The sequence below is a fragment of the Nematostella vectensis genome, chromosome 8, assembly GCF_932526225.1.
Source record: "Nematostella vectensis chromosome 8, jaNemVect1.1, whole genome shotgun sequence".
Taxonomy (NCBI): domain Eukaryota; kingdom Metazoa; phylum Cnidaria; class Anthozoa; order Actiniaria; family Edwardsiidae; genus Nematostella; species Nematostella vectensis.
Genome location: NC_064041.1, coordinates 14,251,301 through 14,273,401, shown reverse-complemented (window position 1 = coordinate 14,273,401; position 22,101 = coordinate 14,251,301). Strand labels below are relative to the sequence as shown.

General features: G+C 42.8%; 4 protein-coding genes and 1 long non-coding RNA gene across 7 annotated transcripts in view; all 5 read left to right on the top strand.

Annotated features, from left to right (window-relative positions):
* Positions 1–322: 322 nt before the first annotated feature.
* Positions 323–3,985, top strand: LOC125570264. 2 transcript variants are annotated; one of them, XM_048731722.1, is made up of 5 exons: positions 323–384; positions 1,543–1,677; positions 1,781–1,867; positions 2,171–2,863; positions 3,181–3,985. In XM_048731722.1, exons 2-4 carry the CDS (start codon positions 1,582–1,584, stop codon positions 2,498–2,500), a joined length of 513 nt encoding a protein of 170 aa, XP_048587679.1. In that variant the 5' UTR covers positions 323–384; positions 1,543–1,581; the 3' UTR covers positions 2,501–2,863; positions 3,181–3,985. The 2 variants fall into 2 exon arrangements, with proteins under 2 accessions (XP_048587679.1, XP_048587678.1); XM_048731721.1 differs by lacking the exon at positions 323–384 and adding an exon at positions 401–1,256.
* Positions 3,986–4,631: 646 nt separating this feature from the next.
* LOC125556718 (para-nitrobenzyl esterase-like) overlaps positions 4,632–22,101 on the top strand; it is a 28,074-nt gene continuing 10,604 nt past the window's right edge. Inside the window, exon 1 of the mRNA XM_032379640.2 lies at positions 4,632–4,985. Coding sequence (XP_032235531.2) covers positions 4,905–4,985 — 81 coding nt within the window. The 5' untranslated portion in view covers positions 4,632–4,904. The remainder of the gene's footprint in view (positions 4,986–22,101) is intronic.
* Positions 5,221–6,858, top strand: LOC125570329. Its single transcript, XM_048731892.1, has 3 exons — positions 5,221–5,432; positions 5,860–6,167; positions 6,449–6,858. Exons 1-3 carry the CDS (start codon positions 5,348–5,350, stop codon positions 6,662–6,664), a joined length of 609 nt encoding a protein of 202 aa, XP_048587849.1. The 5' UTR covers positions 5,221–5,347; the 3' UTR covers positions 6,665–6,858.
* LOC125570325 (para-nitrobenzyl esterase-like) lies at positions 8,549–12,186 on the top strand. The gene is made up of 2 exons (XM_048731882.1): positions 8,549–8,849; positions 10,362–12,186. Exon 2 carries the CDS (start codon positions 10,584–10,586, stop codon positions 12,036–12,038), a length of 1,455 nt encoding a protein of 484 aa, XP_048587839.1. The 5' UTR covers positions 8,549–8,849; positions 10,362–10,583; the 3' UTR covers positions 12,039–12,186.
* LOC125570331 lies at positions 16,316–19,239 on the top strand. Of its 2 annotated transcripts, XR_007312658.1 has the most exons (4): positions 16,316–16,437; positions 16,893–16,931; positions 17,245–17,347; positions 19,153–19,239. It is a non-coding gene; the product is annotated as an uncharacterized LOC125570331 (long non-coding RNA). The 2 variants fall into 2 exon arrangements; XR_007312657.1 differs by lacking the exon at positions 19,153–19,239 and having other exon boundaries at positions 17,245–17,871.

The window sequence follows — 22,101 nt, the reverse complement described above, 5'->3', positions numbered from 1 at the left end:
AATAAAGAACTTTCTGAAGAAGTGCGATGACGAGTACCTCGCTCTTCTAAGCTACAGAAACACACCGCTTCACAACGGATATTTTCCATCACAGCTAAGTATGGGTCGCAAACTAAAAACGAGAGTACCGTGCCACCCTGACGAGTTGAAACCTCAACTCCCAGACAATGATGTAGTGAGAAAGAGAGAAAGAGAGTACAGAAGAGAAATGCGGGAAGACTATGACCGAAGACACAGAGTTGCAGAGGGGGAGGAGTTAGCAGAAGGTGATCGAGTATGGATACCAGACCTAAAGACGGAGGGGACGATAATCAGGCCACACAAACCCCACGATCGGTTGTAATACAAACACCAAAGTGATTGCTGAGACGAAACCGTCGACAGGTAAGAAGAGCCTTAGGAAGCCCTCAGCAAACATACGCTTCTACACAGTACAGGGCCCCTATACTCCCCGAGAGATACACGACTCCGGAAGCAATACAAAGCCAGTCAAGCCCTCTCCCGGTACAACAACCATCAGTCTCCGAGAAAGAGACCTTCAATGAAATGTCTGGACCCACACAAGGAGATGGGAATCGAGTACCACAGCCGTGCCCTACGCCAGAGCAGGCAACCCTGAGGCGATCAGAGAGAGTGCGCCGCAGACCTTGCAGATACATTGAAGAATACTGATTTACAATGACTGCTGTTAGTTACCATTAGAACAATGTTAGAATATTTACTTGTATAGGTCAATTTAGAAGTAGACCATAAGTTACACGTTTGTATGTTAGGTTACTGTTCAAATGGAAGAAGTAGTATTGGGCTACCTGTAGTAGCAGAGGGACTAGGGGGACTGGGGCGAAGTAAGATGGCGGCCTCCTAGAGCGATCGGACTACGATTGTATGGTAGCACCTTAGAGTATCTTAGACACAGTAAACGTCTTACTACACTTGTCTCCGCCATTGGCATTGTGGATGCACATACACTCCTCCTTGGTCTGTTTAGGCATGCAAGTAAAGTCTTTCAGGGGACCATTCTGGATGCATTATATCTTGAGTTAGCAAAGGCTTGCGGCATACGCACACATCCAAAGGATTTTGGAACGTTTTCCATTAATGCCATGAAGAATCTCCAAATGCAAGGCAAACCCAACTTGGTTTACAAATGGTGCCAGTGCTTTCATGGGGTTAACCGATCCTTGCAGCTAGATAGGATGCCATTTGGAATGATCCAGTACCGCATTGAGTTTTTCAGTTGTACACATATAGCACAGGTTATTATTATAACCTATTTAATGTACAGTCTGAGCTCTCTAAGCGACCACCTCAGTGACTGTTAAGTACTCACTTTCAACAGCTTTTTATTTAAAGAGTTTGACTGAAAATTATCCAAATGGGAATTTGAAATGTTATCACGTATTTGAGAGCTGGTCGCTAAGAAAGCATTTGAGTCAAGCATTACAAATTAATATTGCTTGCTGTGTCAGTGGATCTCAAATGTAAACATTGAAAATCAAATCAAATATTTATATTTTGGTTACGATAATTGTATTATTTCAGATATCTGTGTCCCCTGACTATAAAATATGGCTAGACACAATGGAGGCAGAGTTTGGTGGTGGGAAGTTTAAGCGCTTGTTTCGTGGCCCTATGTGGAATGGCTGTGACAAGAAAGACATTGGTGATCCCTCAAAGGTAAAAAAATGCACAGATCAAAGACAAAAGACGATAAGTTGTTTGAAGGGGAAGGTTTCAATTAGTTACAGCTGTAGAGTTTATAAAATTTATCATTTTGCAGGCCAAACCCAACATACCATGCAGAAGCAAACAAGCCCAACTGAATGCCATTGCTAAGAGTGACTTCTCTTCTAAGCCAGAAATACAGGTGAGACCAACATATAGAAGGATTGAGGGGGAATTTAATTTACGGCTAGGGGGTAGAGGTGCAGTTTCATGGTGGGAGGTTGGTAATATTTTGTTAACACCCCTTCCCCACACTTAAATAAATAGAACCATCATGGATGATTTGTATAAGGTTGCTTTAACAGGAGGGTTTAAGCCATATCAGAGCAGGGTTACTGAACTGGTATGTTGAAGTGCTGAGGTTGATTGCAGATATTGGTAAACTTTGTTTTTAAGTTTTAATTAATTATTCCATTGTGTGTTTTTTTAACAATTTTGGATAAAGACTGATGGGACTGATGTGAAGGAAGCCTTACAAGAGTCATTATTAAAAGTATGGAATGGTGATGTTGATGGAGCACTTGAAACCCTACAGGGACTGTATGATGACCGACTCCATGTATCGCAAGCTCTTAGTGTCCACAAATTGTGTGGGAAAGAGTTAAGGGACCCAGTAGTGGCTGTTAACAATGAGCTCAATAACAACATCCTGTTTCTCTATTATGGGCTTGCCAAGGCTGTTCAACTCTTCAGAAAGAAATTTGATCCCCCCAACACAAAGACTGAGAAGTTGATGTCACTCAACTGGGAAATTGTTGAGTTTAACACGCTTTGAGAGTAGGCAACTCGCTTTAGAGTAGTAACAAAAGAAATGTTGAACTGTCTGGACCCTCTTCTTAGCATGTCCAAAGATTTGAAAGAGAGTCTGGAATCCAACAAGGAAAAAAAGCCTCCCAGGATGTTGCCAGCTTGTGAAAAAAGGCTGGAGACTATGATCAGTTCCTGAAGAACCTCTTAAAAAAAAGGCAATGTGCCACCCACGTCCTAGTGTTCATGGTATCTGACGAATGCAGAGACAAAAAGCCTTATGCTATTCCTGTTCAGTATATCCCATACCACACCATCAGGGATCGAGAAGTCAGGGACCTCACCAAGCTCAACAAAGTAAAAATGACCAAAGCTGGGCTTCCTGTTGTTGGTATGTTTACTCTGTATACCCTTAGATTAAAACATAGCCCCCTCCCTTAAATAAGTGCCCTCTCCCAAATAAGAGCCACCCACCACCAAACAAAAACACCTGAAAACAGTAGTGTACCAATTTTTTGTCCAAGGGGGGGGGGGGGGGGCACTCCACTGAGAATTCAATAAGCGCTCCCTCTTTGATAAGCGCCCCCAAGAGTCACAGAAAATCAAATAAGTACCCATTTTAATCATTGCAGTATATGTTTTTTTTTTGCTTATCATTTCGAGTTAACTTATTTGTTGAACTTAACCCATCCATAATTATTATTCCAGGTACTTGTACTGATGGAGAGTTTGAACAGCTTCGATGTCGGTGCGAGACTAGACCTCTGCAAGTCTGGCAAAATAGTGCATGATTCTCGTGAAAGTGTGGGCAAAATGAGCAAAAATACACTCCTCCAGATGCTTCAGCTACAAGGAGTTGAATAACAAAAACATTTAATAAAACCCATTTAGTGTCTTTTCTACCACACCTTGCTTAATGTCGCTTTACGCGTGAAAAGGAAATGCCCGCTTTGCAACGCAATGAATACACTAGGCACGACTATGGCAGAATATGGGGGGAGACAGACCGATCGAAAGCGAGTTAGCGTGACGTGACGACTAGCGCGTGACGTAGCAACTGTAGTGTAAGCATATGACCTTTAGGCCTCACTCATCTCCCCTACACTCCGCGTGAAGGATCGGACGAGAGTATTGGCTGGTCCACAAACGCACAAGCACACCTTATAGCAAACAAACCCCGCTTGGGGAAGTCGTCAGACAGAACTAACCGCAGACTCTCGGAGATACTCCCCGGTTTATTACAATAATAAAGCAATGATTAAGTTAATACTTGTTTACAGTTGATCGCCAAGCTAACACTGCCTGTACACACAAAGAAACCTGTCAGTAAAAGGGAGGGAGGGTGGGCAAATGTTTCTTTACAGTACCCGTAGCTTATGAAGCGAAAGAGCGAATGACTTTACTTTAGGTGTGGCGCTTTATATAGGTAGATAGCGACCAATAAGAATTAAGAACGTGTATAGTAAGGTATCTCACGTGAAACATATTGAGTAATACCTGTGCTATCGTAGCATGATACGTGTACTCGTACGATATCATTTACGAGTGACCTTTGAGCCTGGCTCCGGCTCCATTAACTGAAATTACCGTCCCTAGTGGTGACGGTAATTTTGGATAAACGTAAGTACTAATATCATACGTACGTCACAAGGCGTGTCTTTTCTACCACACCCTGCTAAACGTAAGTACCAATATCATACGTACGTCACAAGGCGTGTCTTTTCTACCACACCCTGCTAAACGTAAGTACATATATCATACGTACGTCACAAGGCGCGTCTTTTCTACCACACCCTGCTAAACGTGAGTGCGTGCATCATACGTACGTCACAAGGCGTGTCTTTTCTAGCACACCCTGCTAAACGTAAGTACCAATATCATACGTACGTCACAAGGCGTGTCTTTTCTACCACACCCTGCTAAACGTAAGTACATATATCATACGTACGTCACAAGGCGTCTTTGTAACACAAACAAACGTAACACAGTACATGCATGACAAGCACATCTGTTTAAAGTTGTCATTCGAGTCTTTTGTCCGTCCATCGCCTTATCATGAGGTCACATACCATAGTAGGAAGTACGCTTCAACCATTGTCTTGCTGTTGTGACCGCGAAACGCATTCTTAACTTATTTCTAACGAAAAGAAACACTATGCACATGGCTGAGACATAAGGGAGTGCGCGCCTGATCAACAATTGGCCACGAAACTCTGAGTCTAGCCTACGTATGACTCGCTTCAAACAGAAGTTAGAAATAAGTAAGATTTCTCCTTCCCTAAAAAATTATACTCTTTTGCCCTATATTGTTTTATCAAATATGATCAAATATTCTATTTTTCCCCATTTCTTTGTTTTACTTCTTGTGATGTTTAAATGCGTTGTTTGTTAAGAGCTCTCCAAAGACATATGCCATCAAGAAGTCTGCCTCCATGGAAGATGTGAAAATCTTGGCCAGGGCAGATTCAAGTGCCATTGCAATCCGGGATACGAAGGCAAACACTGTGAAAAAGGTAAGTACCGATGGTGCGCAGTCATAGGTATCAAATGCAAAAAAAAAGGCTGCTAGTATATGACGATCGTTCAATAAAAATGATAACTTGGAGTAGATTATTCATAGGAATCATATGGAAAAAGGGATAGTATTTGACGGTCCTTCAATAAACAATAGTGTCCCACTTTTGGAGGCCAAAGGGGTGGGGACGCCTTTGGGCCCACTTTAAAGTTTTGGGTAATATAGAGGCTTACTGCAGTTTGGTCGGGGGGCTTGGTATGGACTTTTCATGGTTTACAATATATTTGTTCTAGATTTAAAGCAATTTACTGTAACGCGCATTTGTTGCCAGGGATCGACCATTGCGTCAGTACTCCGTGTATGAATGGTGGGACGTGCATTAATAAGCTTTTAATGTATGTCTGCGATTGCATGCCGTATTATGGAGGATACAACTGTGAACACGGTAAGATCAAACGTTTTAAAGAAATGGTATATAACCAGGGGTTCATAAGTAGGGGCAATCAACTTCCCCACATTCTCGTATCTTATAGGTGTCACGGCGTTTCCCAGGAGGAGGCTATTTTAAGACGCGCGCATGAGCCACGAAAAGCTATGTTCTCTCTTCGGTACTTTGACTCCCCCCCTCCCCCCAAATTCCAATACTAATTACGTTGCTAAGGCAATGTGGTATGCAATCTTGGAGTGATTCTAAGAGCAGAGATCTCAGCAAAGGCTTCAGCAGAGGTCTATATAGGACAGATAAAGAGCTTCTTTGCTAATAGAAGCTTTGTTTTTCCAGCGAAATAAAGAGAAAAGAGTCTTAATAATAATAAGGCTCATTTTCCATTTCCCCATGTCTTTTCTTTGACATATTTATTTAATGTCTTCAGCCCCGTTCCTTGTCTCAAGGTGCCCAACTAGCACATCTGGCGACATAACATATCAACCAGATAAATGGGAGAAAATTGCCTTTAGAACCAATAAAGACATGTATGTCGTAGCCATCTGCGTACACGGGGATATGACCAAGACAAAGGAGACAACGTTCGACATAACCTTTCGATTACGATACCCTGAAACAACCACTGTGATAAGAGAGAAGTCTGGACGGTACACTATCAGTACGGACTACACACTGAAGTGTCCAAGTCTTGTGCCGTATTTCAGACTGATAGCGGGCACGACGTACATTGCCGAGGTATGAAAACAACTGGTGTAAGGCCTTAGTTTCCGTGGGCGTTTTTACATTTTTTGCTCTTTACATTTTTACGTCGTGGAATGGCGCAAATCGAGAGGGTGGCATAGTTCAAACATAGATAGAGTCTATATGAGTAGCAGCCTGGAATCTTAATAAACATTTTGATTTTTTTATTTCATCTCTTCCCATTGAGTCCTGGACCCGTCTTGGACAAACTGTTCTTTCAACCTTCATCTGTCCACATCACATTCAATTGTTTTTTGTTCTTTACTTATCTCTAGCTACAGGTGGTTGGGGGTGACATGACCGTTAACAAGCGCGTTGGGTGCTATCCTGATCAGGAGTACGACTGGGGAGACGCCCTGTACCCCGACGAAACGGTTCATATCTGGTGGTTTGACGTATCGGCTAGTGAACAGGTTGATGCCGGAATCACAAACCAAAACGGGGGTTCAGTTCCAGTTCTGAAAATGCAATTCACGACCGTACAAACTTGAGAGCGCAGATGTGTTCATTTCAAGTTTGATTTAAGTTATACAAACCTATATTTGACTGTTTGTATGATGTCATACCAAGGGGATAGTGTTTACTTACCTTTCTTTGGAGCAGACGGAGGTGACACTGGTCTTGCTCTCCGAGGCTCTAGCTATCAAGAGCCAACTGTATAATGCAAAGACATAATTTCTAGGCAGTCCATCGGTAGATTGATACACCACACCTTAGGGGCTGAACAAACCTTTGGGGCTGACCACACCTTAGGGGCTGACCACACCTTAGGGGCTAACCACACCTTAGGGGCTAACCACACCTTAGGGGCTAACCACACCTTAGGGGCTGACCACACCTTAGGGGCTGACCACACCTTAGGGGCTAACCACACCTTAGGGAGCGACCACACCTTAGGGGCTGACCACGCCTTAGGAAGCGACCGTACCTTAGGGGCTAACCACACCTTAGAGGCTGACCACACCTTAGGGAGCGACCGTACCTTAGGGGCTAACTACACCTTAGGGGCTGACCACGCCTTAGGGGCTAACCACACCTTAGGGGCTAACCACACCTTAGGGAGCGACCGTACCTTAGGGGCTAACCACACCTTAGGGGCTGACCACACCTTAGGGGCTAACCACACCTTAGGGAGCGACCACACCTTAGGGGCTGACCACGCCTTAGGAAGCGACCGTACCTTAGGGGCTAACCACACCTTAGGGGCTGACCACACCTTAGGGAGCGACCGTACCTTAAGGGCTAACCACACCTTAGGGGCTGACCACGCCTTAGGGGCTAACCACACCTTAGGGGCTAACCACACCTTAGGGGCTGACCACGCCTTAGGGAGCGACCGTACCTTAGGTGCTAACCACACCTTAGGGGCTGACCACACTTTAGGGACCGGTCATACATTAGGGATCGGTCATATATTAGGGATCGACCACACTTTAGGGACCGGTCATATATTAGGGATAGACCACACTTTAGGGACCGGTCATATATTAGGGATCGACCACACTTTAGGGACCGGTCATATATTAGGGATCGACCACACTTTAGGGACCGGTCATACATTAGGAATCGACCACACTTTTAGGGATCGGTCATATATTAGGGATCGACCACACTTTAGGGACCGGTCATATATTAGGAATCGACCACACTTTAGGGACCGGTCATATATTAGGGATCGACCACACTTTAGGGACCGGTCATATAGAAGTTAATAAACAAGAATCCCACTCATTCTATCTCCTTCACAGTCCAGACCTGAAAGACGAATGTGTGATAACTTTTTTAAAAGTTTAAAAATGGCTAGATGAGGCTTGAACCCTGTCTAAACTGAACCTTGCTAAAATTTGGAATTTGCGCAATGGGTTATGGGTAATCACAAGGGAGTATCCCCAGAACTGACGTATGGTAGCCTGTATTATTTCCGGCTGCGTCAAAGGCTAACGCATCGGACGCAATCCGAAAAAAACTATCTCGCCCAGGACCCTATGAGTCTGCCTTGTCAATCAAATTTGCTGCATCATGCACTGCAACTGTTTCTGTCGGATATAGGAAAAAGCCAACGAAGAGTATGACCCACACGGAGAATAGAGAGGCAGATAGGGAACTTTCGTGCCGTCATACGTTTCGCTCGACACTATTAACTAAGGAGGTAGCCTCAATGCTCATGGTAGTAGGGGCGGGAGTAAGGGATCTAAAATAATTTGGGAAATTATTCCGGCTACCTATTTCCGCAGTTACTATACAGAAACTCCTCTCCCACCCCACCCCATCCCCCACCACCCCCCCCCCCCCCTCCTTTTTAGAGACTGGGTATGAGTCAATTGTTTGGGATGCCTGTGGACTTTCTCGAGGGATGACGTAATGGTATGACCATCCGAAATGCCTCACCGTAATCGCAGTTTATGCACCAAGCGCTTCACAACTTACGAGGAGCTTTCAGGTCAAGGGCTGCTTTCTTTCTATCTAGGTTACTACAGGCATACGAGTATTGTCGATTACAAGTCAAAGAATAAGGTCGCAGTTGTTGATGAAGTCGAAATTCGAGCGAATTTTGTGACAGATACCCGAATATTACTGCTACCAAGACGACTTTCTATTTGTTCCAAAATGAGCTCATTGGACAACGAAGAGCTAGACGAAATACAAATCGAAAGGCACCATGCTCCTTCAAAAAAAGTAAGTGTACGACTCCAAATAAGCAAATTCAATTTGATGTATAATCAAAATAATCCATAAATTATCGTTGCAATACCATCAAATCTAATTCCATAAAGTTACTTTAAATTAAACGTGTATCTGTAGTACATTGTCTATATTTTCCCCATGTGATGCAAGATTATAAACAAGAGTAACCCGTGTTAATCCCCGTGCAAAATGCGCCAATAACAGCCAGCATTGCTTACGAACTCTTGTTTGACAGACTACAAGGAAAAGGTAAATGTCAAAATGTGAAAAGACAGACAACAATTCAAAGGAAATGTCAAAATGCGAGAGAATGTTGGCTCTCGGGGGCTTTAGATTTCATGCATTGTAAATGAGTCACACGTCACAGCCCTTGTCACGCAAGTCGTGTCACGCACATCATTGAAGATTTTGTGATATTTTGTCATTTTTTCTTTCCAATTACCCTTTATGCGTGCAGGGTGAATTCAGTTTTCTATCGATATTTTTAAAAGCGATTTTAACATTTTGCTCAATACAGGATCACCTCAAGAGTCTAAATACATACACATAAAAAGGGGGAGGGGGTGGCGGTATAGCCTTTGACTGGCAGCTTTCTGACACCTTAGCTAACCCATAAAGCTTAAGTAAAACCAATCGCATGTGTGCATATGATATACATTTCATTATCTCTGAAAAAGCATGGTGACAGTAAGAATAAAATGATTCTGCGCGATAAGAAAAGCGGAGGAGATGGAGTTTATTGGCTATGACAAAATGTTTTGCATTAGGGAAAGGGCATTATTTAACCGGGGGGGGGGGGGGGAGGGTCTCAAATGCTGATACAGGGTTTAGGGGAGGGTCTTTTTTTTAACAGGTATTCTGATCAATTTCCGAGCCTCCTAAAAGTCTGGAATTTCAAAATTTTTCTTGGGAGAACAATGTGAAGCACCTACCTTCAGCTTGCACTTTCATGACTTTTGTTTGGATAGCATTGAAAATCATTATCCCCAAAATGTGGCCTTCTACTATTTCTATCTTTTGAGTTTTGGTTTTATTAACTTCTTCCATCACTGAATTTAAGAATTTCGATCATGTCAGAGTCCCCCCCCCCCTAATAACTTTTCAGATTGGTGATATGAAAATGTTTAAATAATATTTCTGTTAGGATGAAGTTAATGATGCTTTATTCTATTTTAACAATAATTAGCATTTCATTTATTTAAAAATGGCAAAATTTGGTGGTGTTTAAGGCCTGCTCCATCGCTCCTTTATGGGCATGTCTAATCCAGGGTCCCCCCCCCCCCCTCAGCCCACACACACATACAATATTTTTTGTTTTGTTTTGGGGGAGGGCCTAAATTGTTGGTAGCCTTTTGGGGGTAGGGTCATCATTTTTGTGCTCTAGATTGGGGGAGGGTCGAAATTTTTGAACCAGAAAAAAAATAAACTTAGCATCCGCTCCCCCCCCCCCCCCCGATAAATAATGACCCTTCCCTTATTAATGTTGAGCTTTTTTGGTCTCAGGTCCGCAATATAATAATCGTTGTGCTCATCCTATCAACTGTCATCTTCATCGCCGTCCTTATTGCGTTACTGACACAAGGGAAGAGTTCTGAAAATGATGAAAATGACGACGAAGATTCTTCAATTCTTATAGCCACTGATGTTGGAACAATACGAGGTACTAGGAATTCAAATGCTTGAGTGTTCAAGGGGATTCCCTACGCCAAGCCCCCTATAAATGACATGCGATGGAAACCACCTTTCCCATGCGGGCATAATCACTGCTGGCAAGGTACTTTTAATGCTGCATTTTACGGTAAAGTTTGCCCTCAGTTAAACAGCGAAGATCAAGTCATCGGCAGCGAAGATTGCCTTTATTTAAATGTTTGGACGCCAAGTGTGGATATCAAGCAGCCTGTACTTGTATTTATTCATGGAGGCGAGTTGACTTACGGATCTGGACACGATAGTGGGATTCATCCGACCCCGGAATTTGTGAGTAACTTGGGTGTTGTCGGCATTTCTTTCAACTACAGACTTAACGCGTTTGGATTTCTGAGCCTAGACGCTCTCTCAGACGGCTCCAAAAGCAATACGTCTGGAAATTACGGATTCATGGATCAAATTATGGCGTTGTCGTGGATTCATACAAATATTGCACGTTTCGGTGGCGATCCCGATCGGGTTATACTTCTTGGTCAAAGTTCTGGTGCCACTTCCTCCCTTGCTTTGTTAGTGTCCCCGCTAGCTAATGGACTCTTTCACGGTGCTATCCTTATGAGTGCATCCCCTGTATTCAGTAAATCAGCCAATGATGCTTCTAGTGACAACAAGGTTTTTGTCGAACGTATGGGCTGTGCCCATGACAGCCTTGCTTCTACGCGTGAGTGCCTCTACCGTTCTAATGTAGCTAGAATTATACAGAAGAGCCCGTGGAATGTATACCCTTACTGGAGTATGCCAGACCTGACCGATCTTCCGACTCCGGGATTTTTCAGCGGTGCCTTGGCAACAGTCGATGGGCATGTGGTACCATACCCACCATTTATTGCGTTGTCTTCCGGTAGGAGAATCAACGATGTACCCGTCATTTTAGGCACAACAGCTCAGGAGATAGACTACCTTCCCGGAAAGCTCTTCAACACAAAGGCAGACCTGAGTGACTTCAAGAGATACGCCAGCGAGAGGCTCTCAAGATTCCTGAGTGATGCCGAAATCGAGAAAGTATTTTCAATGTACCTGGTTGAACACAAACATCCGCGGCTTTCGTACGCTAATATCGTCACGGATATCCGAGTCACGTGCCCAACACGTGTGCTTGCCGTTGGCGCGTCCACCGGACTGCGTAGTGTCTATCGTTACGTGGTGACCAACTGGCCTAGTAAGCCAGTCACGCTTGTGGGAGACAAGACCAGTGCTTACGCCTTTCACATGTGGGATCTATTGGCGTTTTTCGGTTTCCCTGAAGCGTTCGGCTATTCGCCATCTGCCAGAGATAAGAGATTCATGGTCAATTTAAGAAGGGAGCTTGGTAGATTTATCCATAGCAATAAGGTTGAGAATTCAGGCTGGAAGCCGTATCCTGAGGTGACCGCTCTTTTCACCGACGGCGGACTGGACTTTGCGCGTTCGTATTTGGATAGAGAATGTGACCTCTGGTTAGGGCATGGCCTGTTTCCATATGGCTGGGTCAACTAGTTTACGTCGAAGACAAAACAATATAAAGGCATAGCAAGACTTTTTTGAATAATTTATTGAGTATGACAGACAATCAGTTGTAGTTACACATTTTCCAAAATACGTTGGTGCAAATGGCGAATGGCACATGGAAGTACTAAGATCAAAAGTTTCTTGTGGTCTTATTTATTTGTTATATTTAAAGCCGTATTGTCACCAGTTTACTTTCGGTCGATTACCTAACAATATCCGATGATTTTTAACGGAAAACGCGAAAATTGTTTCAAAATATTGAAAGGAGTGTGTCTATGTCTATTGGAAGTTTCTTTGAGGATGCGATAGATAATTTAGAGCGGGTTGCCTGTTTAATATCTCGGATTTTAACAGATTCTTTTGTCTTTTGACGGTTGAGGTTTCTGTCGGACCTCCGGAAGTAAACTGGTGACAATGCGGCTTTAAGGTGATAACTAAGAATCGTATGATTTATCAATAATTTCCTGCATTCAATTAAATCGAGGCCCCTGATTTTTCGATGCTAGAACTGTCATTTAGGAATTGCCATTTGCACGGACAAGGTCTACTGATAGGTATATAGTTCTATTCTGCAATGACACTGCAAGTGTAGCGCCATTGCTTCTCCAATCCTCGAGAAAACTGTTGACACACTTCCACATTTGGATAAAAAAGTCGATTGATGTACATTATTCAGTTCATATCTTTGCTTTATTTATTTCCTATCTTTGCTTTTTCGTTCAAATCACGTGACCACAATTTGGCACCTCCCTTGACACGAACATGACACCTGCTAAGTTTGGTTGTGAAACCTGCCTTGTACCCAGGCGTCTGGAGTCAGTAAAAACAAGTGAAAAATATACTAGTGAGCGCAATGAGCCACGGGAAGGTTTAGCGCTGGCGCAAAGGACCAAGGGAAGGGTTAACGCTTAGTCCGGTCACGCTAGTAAGCGTCTGGGTACGAGGCAGATTTCAAACAATGTTTTTTTCAAGAGATATGAATGTTTTTGCTTTTAATCACGTTTTTTTTCTTTAAGTGACGTCATCGATTACGTTACCCAACACTTGACCATATTGTTGCATCCACCTACATGACACGTACCGAGTTTGTTTGCCATATGATGTTTCCTTCGTGAAAAATTATAACAATATAGTTGATGTTCGCGGGCGTAAATATGTTTTGGGCCCGACTCGAGCTCATTTCAGCCCGAGCGCAGCGTAACTGCCAGAAGAAAATATATCAAAAAATACAACAGCCGTACGGAAAACTACGACAACTTTAAAGTAAACAAAAGAATGTTAAAGAACTATCAAGCATATTCGGGAAAGTATTTGGAGTCGATTCTCTACAAAAACGAGCAAAAATTGTCATTGAGAAATCAAACACAGCGCTCGTTCGAATTGAAAAATACAGCCCTCATTTGAAATGGCGTCATTCAGGTGCACGCGCGGACAAACAACAAATTTGCAAAATTATTCATCGCTTCAAAACCTTTCAAAACCTATCTAATTCTCCGTCATTTTTCGTTTTGTTTTAAGAAAAGGCTAATAAAAAGACTGGTTACTTCAATGATGTGTTTCGGCCAATTTTGAACTCTAATCTAGCTTTCTGGCTTTTCTCTACGGGGCGCTGCACTCAGTGAAGTCTCTAATGACGAATGACAGCTTGCCTTAGGCAAGTCCCTTTTATAGTGCGCGTTCGTGTAAAGCAAAAATTTTCAATTTTGAAATGTCTTCTGCACGGGAATGACGTCAAGAGCGCGCGCTGTTGTGAAGTTTTTTGTTATTGCTTTTTCTTTCACGTTCCAGGATAAATTCTATAAAATTATAATCAAATTATAATCAAATTTTTTTGTGTGCCTTAGCCTTAGCGTTTTGAAAATCTTGGTGTTTGTTTGGGGAGTTATTGAGCAGACAAAAAGCTAGTTTTGACTGCACTAAAGTGTTCTCATGACAGATATCACTTTTGCTGGACGTTTTATCGACTGATATTTGTCTTGTGAAAATGTGCACGTGACCCGTATGGACCAATGAGCGCGCGTGAAAATTTGTCACTGGGATATAAATTGAAATAGCTCCAACGCTTAACACCACCCTACGGATCATGGCCAAACTAGATACGCAATGTATGCAAGGCAGCCGGTCGGGTGCACTCTCAAGATAGGGCCACAAGCCCAGTTGTATTTGCTCAGTTCCGTCAGCATTTGCTTATTATTTATGCAGACGTGCTCCTCGGCTTCCAACTAAAGCGAAAGTGTCCTGCTTTCAACTAAGAATTATGGCGTCTTTGTTTTTACTTCTCGTCTTTACTTTTGATCCGGCGTTATCGATGGGTCTGTTAATCATGTTTCTAAGCTTTTCTTGAAGTTATGAATTGCATTGTTTCCTGCAATAAGAAAAGCTATTAAAAACTGCAACGTAAGTTGCAGCCAAAATGTACACAAAACCATTTGCTTTGCATGAAGGAAAAAAGCATATTTCATGTGGTCAGCGGCCTGTCTCGGGAACACGCATTGTCGGGGGAGAAGAAGCAGTCACTCACTCGTGGCCATGGCAACTGTCACTCCAGATGTTCGGGATGCATAATTGTGGAGCGTCCTTGATAACTCCACAATGGGCGGTTACCGCTGCTCACTGTGTACAGAACAATTACTGGTACTACAGTCTGCAAGCAGGTATGAAGAGGATATTTCTCAACAACTGGCTTATGTATTATTTGAAAAAGGATCCAAGCTTTTGTTTAGGAGCGCAGGGAGACGACACAAAGATAGCCTGTCAACCACGTCTTTGTTATTGTTTCCAAACAATATTTAAAGGTAAATTATATAAAAAAAATCTCAAAAGATCCACCTGATGATAACGTCATATTATTTGCCAAATTCAATCGAAAAATAGTTTTCCCAAACAGCCTCGCTTTCAAACTGTGGCTTGGTTATATTCCAAGAGCAATTACATATTTAAATCTTGCAGTCCCGGCTAAAAGTGATCAGCTTTTTTGGCTAGAGAATAACCAAGCCTTTCATTTCGATACCAGCGAAGCTTTATTGACCCCCCCCCGCCCTTCTGTCTCTGTTTACACGGTTACCAGAGGGGTGGCCTGCCAGTCTGCATCCGTCTCCATTTCTCTTACGAAGTCTTTCCACCTAATTGTACGTTTCATCTTGATTAATCGCAAAACAAATGATTGATTGGCTTGACTGTCTATGCTTCAAGAAAACCTTTACGTTACCTTTTTCCTTCAACCAGCACACTTTTCCCATTAGGTTCTCACTTGCGTCAAGACGATGGGGTTCAGTTGAAGATCGCTAAGATTATCCCACATAAAGGCTACAGTCGAAGTCATCTGCGGCACGACATCGCCCTCATCAAACTGGCTAGTCCGGCCAAGCTGAGCGCGACCGTGAATACAGTGTGCTTGCCCAAACAGGGCAGTCTTGCTAAACCGGGCGGTAACTGCTATATAACAGGTAAATGGGTAATTTGTACTTGAATCATGATTGTTCCTTGATTTGGTGGGTTTGTGTCTATGATCCTTTTAAAATATTCTTGAATTTTTCTCGCAAAAGTTGTCAATATTTACATGAGCATATCTAACAGATGTTGCCATTCGTCTGAATGGTCTAAAGACTCTTTGCAAGTTTATTTGAAGTTTCTCAGTTAAGACATTGCTCAGTGGAGATCTCCCAAATATATATATATATATATATATATATATATATATATATATATATATATATATATATATATATATATATATATATATATATATATATATATATATATATATATATAAACTCAGCCAAAACCAAAACAAATTCATTGGAAAAAGGCTGAAAACTTAGAAACATTAGATAAAAAAAAAATGTTGAAGCATTAATTTAAAGCTTCGACAGTTGACTAAATTATATGAATTTTATGCTTCAACTAATAGTCCACAGCTTTTAACCATGTTTTGTAAAAGTGGTTGATTTTCTTGCTAACAAGTGATATTGTGGTGCTGCCTGTTTTTTTTTATTTATTAATTTTTTTTATTCCAGCCTAGAAGCGTCTTTTTTTCGAAATTTGATTGATTCACAAATAAAAATAGACATATTTTTTTTAAATAAAGGTTGGGACAGAATACTACCCAACGACTTCAAGAAAATGGCGGACAAACTTCAGCAGTCTCGCGTCCCTGTGATTGTCCATAAAGAATGCCGCTCAAAAAATGGCGGGAAAGTCGACCAATCAACGATGATTTGCATTGGTGGCCGCGGAAACAGCGCCTGCAATAGGGACAGCGGTGGACCGCACTGGGTGTTGCGTGGTTCCTCCTTGTGGGTGACTGATCGCTCGTGCCCAGGCCACTCGTACTCTGTCTATGCGCGCGTTAGTTCACACGTGGGTTGGATCAAGAGCGAGATCGGAGGTAGGTTATCGGGTTATGCTAATGGGCGGTACCTAGAGCAGGTTGCCCCCCCCCCTCCCCCCAGGTCGCCAAGAAATTATTATTTTATATCTGAGAAGCATCAGGTACAATCCTTTTTCCATATGATACGGCACCCCCCCCCCCCCTAACCACACCCAACACTTTGTGGGTATTCCCCGAAGTCAAGTTTCGCAAGCTTGTTAAAAGGACGCACGCCTCAAAGTCCAAAAAGCGATTTTTATCGCCGAAGAACAAAATATGAACTGTTTACTAATGATCTCTATGGCAGATGAAGTACTGACCGTATTTCTTAGACTCTGGTGTGTGGGGATTTTTCGCGCAAACATCGGACTATTGAAAATAATTAGAAAAGTGCAAATTCATTGAGTGGCCTTAGCCAATAAAGCATCACAAATCAGATCACAACTCCTATTTTGCTTTTTCGTATCTTGAAGATGGCGGGACAGATTCCGGTTCCTCAGGCGGCAATGCTGGTAGGTAGTGCACGTGCACGCATCAGTAAGTCGTACTTAGAAAACAGCACCTGACCCTTGTCCGTCTGGCATGCAGTCCGTGTCGGTATGTAGGACTGTTATTTCGTCACTTGGTTCGTCATGACAAAATAGAGTGAAAACAACATAAGGGTTGATGACCAATAAACACTGACTAACTATCCTGACTGTTGCTTTTTAAATCTTGGAAGATTAGTTTAAAGCCCAATGATTTCATTTTGACGCGCTACATATTCGCGAATTAGGCGTTTTGTACAATTGCTTCTCCTTCATCTGTTTTGTCTTTTTTTTGCAGACTGCAGAGACACCTGGTGTGCTGGTGTGTTCGGTACGCCAAATTCTGTGGAACGACTGCAAGTATCAAAAACGTTGCAAGAAGACCTGCAATAAGTGCTGAAGTGAGTGCTTCTAGCTTTAAAATCAAACCTACGACGGCGCTTAAAAAGTGTGCTCTCAGAACTTGTTTTCGTGCACAGCAGCTCGGTGTAATGATTTTATTTGATATTTGATTTTCTTTTTTTTTTCTTTTTTCTAGATACAGATCGTATATAATATAAAAATAATAATATAATATAAAATGAAAATTTTTGGAGTGACACTCGCGGGGCAGGAAGCCCACGCCAGCGGTTTGAATAACCTCAGTAGTAGCCTGCGAAAGAAGACTGCTTTCGAAAAGATAATAGAAACCACTAATCATCAAACTTCGCAACATCAAAAGCAAAACGCCGTTTTTTTCAAAAGCTGGCTGAATAAAATGTAAAAATTCTTTAGCAATGACCGCCGCAGTTGAAAAAAAAAATACACACCGCACCATTAAATCACGGTAGCAAGTAAACTTTGTCATTATTCTTTCAAAACTTGAGTTGGATTTTCTGACAAAGTATCTCAAGCTCCCTTGGTCTAATCGAAAAAATACGGTATTTAAAAAAAAACAAATAAATAAAACAGGTGACTGTTCAATACGAAAAAGGCGTCCTTAAAATAAGATTCTAATAATGAAAAATTACGTAGCCCCCCCCCCCCCCCCCCTTCCTCTAAAATCGTGTCACTTGTTTCCTTATGCATTCTTCTTTGGCATGAGGACAAACATCAACACCTCATAGCTTAGTTCGACTAAACCGCCAAATGTCCTCCGGGAATCAGTTGGTGAAAAATTATATCTTGCCGTATATACAGTTAACCCTATTCATAATTGGAGGGTGGGGGGGGGGGGGGGCTCTTTAAGCCCCCCCTCCGGGGAAATTGCTATAACTTGTGATAGCAGCTAAAAGGCTAAAACTTGTTGTCTTTTCCTAAAAACTATCTGCGGACGTTTTGATGCCATTGACATGCCTAGGAAACGCTCCATGTTACCATGGCAACCGTTTTTTGACACGTTTCCCCAAAACTAAAAAGTAGTGGATTTTTCATGTTTTGGTTCTGTTTCTCAGATTATAATGCCTCTTTTGACTTTATAAGTTTGTTTAGGTGACAAGCTTCACAACAGCGCTAGAATTTTTTTACCTCGGAAATTTGGGGGGAGGGGTGGGTAAATTTTGCTCTCTGAAAGCTTGTTTGTCACTAGATTTACTAGATGACACTTTAAAAGCTAATATTATTCGTTTATCATTACTATGAGCAGTAATTCAGAGTGCAGAGTATTATTGGCTCCCCCCCGTTCTTCGCGCATGCACCCAATTGGCAATAACTCCCCTGACCCTGTATGTAGCCTGAAAGTACGTACGTATCCCCTTGCCTCGCCCTTTTCAGGAAATAGTGAAAATGGTGGCGTTTCGGAAATCATTACCTGAGGACTCGATGGGTCGGGTACAGATGTGCAGCTTTTGTTTCGGGGACACGAAATGAGAGTGCATTTCATGCGAAATGCTGTTTTGTAAAACAGAAGACGCCTTTTTTATCCAATATATTGCCGCATGTAATAAATTCATTCTCCTCTTCCTTGACCATATTCCTCTGAGGATTTGATGTGACTAATAACTCATACACGTAGTAATGACAACCAACATTTATTATGAATTTTACACTCGATAGGTTAAATCAAGTGTAACTTATTCGAACTTTACAGTTGATAAAGATCATATCGAACTTCCCTTTTAATCTTATAGTAGAAATACCAGAAGAATAAAATAATGTTTTGAATGCATGCATCAGAAAAATATTTTAGAAAAATCTTAACCAAGCGAATTTTGTCTTTCTTCCATAGGGAAGTAATGTTTCACCCAAAAGACCGAGCCACCCCTGTGGTCTTCGTGGGAAATCATCCCCTTTATTACGCCTAAAATCCCCAAAACAGTCGAATAATATTTGGCTAATAAAGGAGGACATTGCCTTGGTCCAGTTTGTTGCCCGGCACAAAGACTTGCAGCCCACAGCTACAGAGTGGCCATCGGTAAATACGAAATCGAAGTATTGGTTGGAAGCTGCCAACTTTATAGCAAGTCATGCTGGCACCACTTACACCTGCAAAGGTAAATAGAATAATTATTGATTTGTAAAAAATATATTGTGCAGTATGAATGGGCCCAGCACCATAGGGAAAGGTGTTAGTTCCTGGGACCCTTGGTATTTCTCTCTCTTTTAGTTTTTATCTGCGTTGTTTGATGATGCTTGCATAATAATGTCTTATTTGTGGGATACTCCTACTGTTTACTTGCACAGTACTAATGTGAACAAGGAATAAGTAGCCCCCAATAAAGATACAACCTTTAGAACAGCGTACATATTTCTGCTTTTCTTTTGTAGGGGGACCAGTACGACAGAGAGTTGTTACCTATATGAAGAGCAAATTTAAAACAGTAACTGATGCTGAACAGTTTTATAGTAGTGGTACCAAAGCCAAATGGAACCGTGCGAATATGCGTCGACCTCACGAAGCTCAACAAAGAAGTCAGAAGAGAAGTATACCAAATGCCTAAAGTGGAAGAGACTCTCGGAAACATATCCAAAGGATCGATCTACTCCAAACTTGACGCTAACTCAGGCTTCCACCAAGTTCCCTTAAGCGAGGAAAGCGCTAAGCTTACTACCTTTATCACTCCTTTTGGGCGGTATATGTTTCGCCGTCTGCCATACGGAATCTCCTCTGCACCGGAATACTTTCAGAAGAAAATGGACCAGGAGCTGGATGGAATAGAAGGCACACTATGTCATATGGACGACATCCTGGTCGTTGGAAAAGACCAAGCGGAGCACGATAAGAGACTTGGCTGCCGTCCTTCAACGCATCACGGAAATCGGCATGACACTGAACCCAGACAAGTGTAAGTTCTCAGAGAAGAAGATTGAGTACCTTGGACAGGTGATCGATAACGAGGGGATCAAGAAAAATCCCGCCAAGGTGAAAGCTATCGTCGACATGGATGAACCTAGGGACATCCCTAGCCTGAGACGATTTCTCGGGATGGTGAACCAACTAATGAAGTTCTGTTCCAATCTAGCAGAGAGGACGCAACCACTTCGCGACCTGCTTAAGAAGAATAGCGCATGGGTTTGGGGCAAGGCGCAAGATGATGCCTTCGATGACTTGAAAGAAGAAATGGCTTCAGAGAGAGTGCTTGCACTGTATAGCCCCGAGAAAGAGATTGTAGTCTCCGCGGATGCAAGCAGCTTTGGATTGGGGGCAGTACTCAGGCAGAAGCAGCCATCCGGAGAAATGCGTCCTGTTGCATATGCAAGCAGATCTATGACAAACACCGAGTGCAGATACGCACAGATAGAAAAAGAGGCATTAGCAACCACGTGGGCCCTAGAGCACTGGTCCGATTTATTGGTAGGCATGAAGTTCACTGTCAAAACAGACCACAAGCCCCTTGTACCCCTGTTTACTTCCAAGATGATCGATGAGCTGCCGGTACGCATACAGCGTTTCAGAATGAGGCTGATGAGGTACGATTTTGATACTCGGCACGTTCCAGGCAAGGAACTTTATACCGCAGATGCACTATCTAGGTGCCCACTAAACGAAAAGAGGTCTGAGACGTCGTGCCAGTCTGACCACCTGTACGCTGAAGCAGACTGTTATGTGAATACCATACTGCTACACCTGCCAGCATCCGACAAGAAACTAGAGGAAATACGGTAAGAGCTGAAGAGAGACGACGCATTGAAAGTCGTGATGCATTACGTACAGAATGGGGGGCCAGAAACCAAACAGAAGCACTATGGGCCCGCGAAGAAATACTGGGGTGAAAGAGGAAGCTTATCCACCCACGAAGACCTATTGATGAGGGGACGAAGACTTGTAATTCCGTCGAGTCTCAGGCCAGATATCTTACGATACCTACATGATGGTCACCAAGGCATATCCAAGACACGGGACAATGCAGCATCGTCCGTTTGGTGGCCCGGAATCTCCAAACAAATTGAAGAGATGGTTCGCAATTGTGCCACCTGCGAAAAATATCGGAAAGAACGTATAGAACCGATGAAGGGAACAGATTTCCCAGAGCGACCGTGGTCCAAACTCGGAGCAGACTTCTTCCAACATGAAGGCCGACACTACCTGCACATAATCGACTACTATTCGCGCGATATCGAAATATACTTGGTGAGCAAGAATGTAACAGCCTGTGATACAGTAAACAAGATGAAGAATGCCTTTAGTCGACATGGAATCCCAGATATCTTAGTTATCGACAACGGACCACAGTTCGCCTCTGCAGAGTTCAACAAGATTGCGGCAACATGGGGATTCGATCACATAACTTCATCACCTCGGTACGCCCAGTCAAATGGCGAATCGGAACGAGCCGTCGAGACAATAAAGAACTTTCTGAAGAAGTGCGATGACGAGTACCTCGCTCTTCTAAGCTACAGAAACACACCGGTTCACAACGGATATTTTCCATCACAGCTAAGTATGGGTCGCAAACTAAAAACGAGAGTACCGTGCCACCCTGACGAGTTGAAACCTCAACTCCCAGACAATGATGTAGTGAGAAAGAGAGAAAGAGAGTACAGAAGAGAAATGCGGGAAGACTATGACCGCAGACACAGAGTTGCAGAGGGGGAGGAGTTAGCAGAAGGTGATCGAGTATGGATACCAGACCTAAAGACGGAGGGGACGATAATCAGGCCACACGAAACCCCACAATCGGTTGTTATACAAACACCAAAGGGATTGCGGAGACGAAACCGTCGACAGGTAAGAAGA

Bases quoted from the DNA above. Each gene is read 5' to 3' on its own strand.
- LOC125570264 (XM_048731721.1), top strand. From the start codon at position 1,104: ATGAAGAATCTCCAAATGCAAGGCAAACCCAACTTGGTTTACAAATGG. The intron at 1,257-1,542 runs GTTATTATTATA...GTATTATTTCAG, and splicing joins GTTGTACACATATAGCACAG to ATATCTGTGTCCCCTGACTA. The intron at 1,868-2,170 runs GTGAGACCAACA...TTTTGGATAAAG, and splicing joins CTTCTAAGCCAGAAATACAG to ACTGATGGGACTGATGTGAA.
- LOC125570329 (XM_048731892.1), top strand. From the start codon at position 5,348: ATGAATGGTGGGACGTGCATTAATAAGCTTTTAATGTATGTCTGCGAT. The intron at 5,433-5,859 runs GTAAGATCAAAC...TAATGTCTTCAG, and splicing joins AGGATACAACTGTGAACACG to CCCCGTTCCTTGTCTCAAGG. The intron at 6,168-6,448 runs GTATGAAAACAA...ACTTATCTCTAG, and splicing joins GCACGACGTACATTGCCGAG to CTACAGGTGGTTGGGGGTGA.
- LOC125570325 (XM_048731882.1), top strand. From the start codon at position 10,584: ATGCGATGGAAACCACCTTTCCCATGCGGGCATAATCACTGCTGGCAA.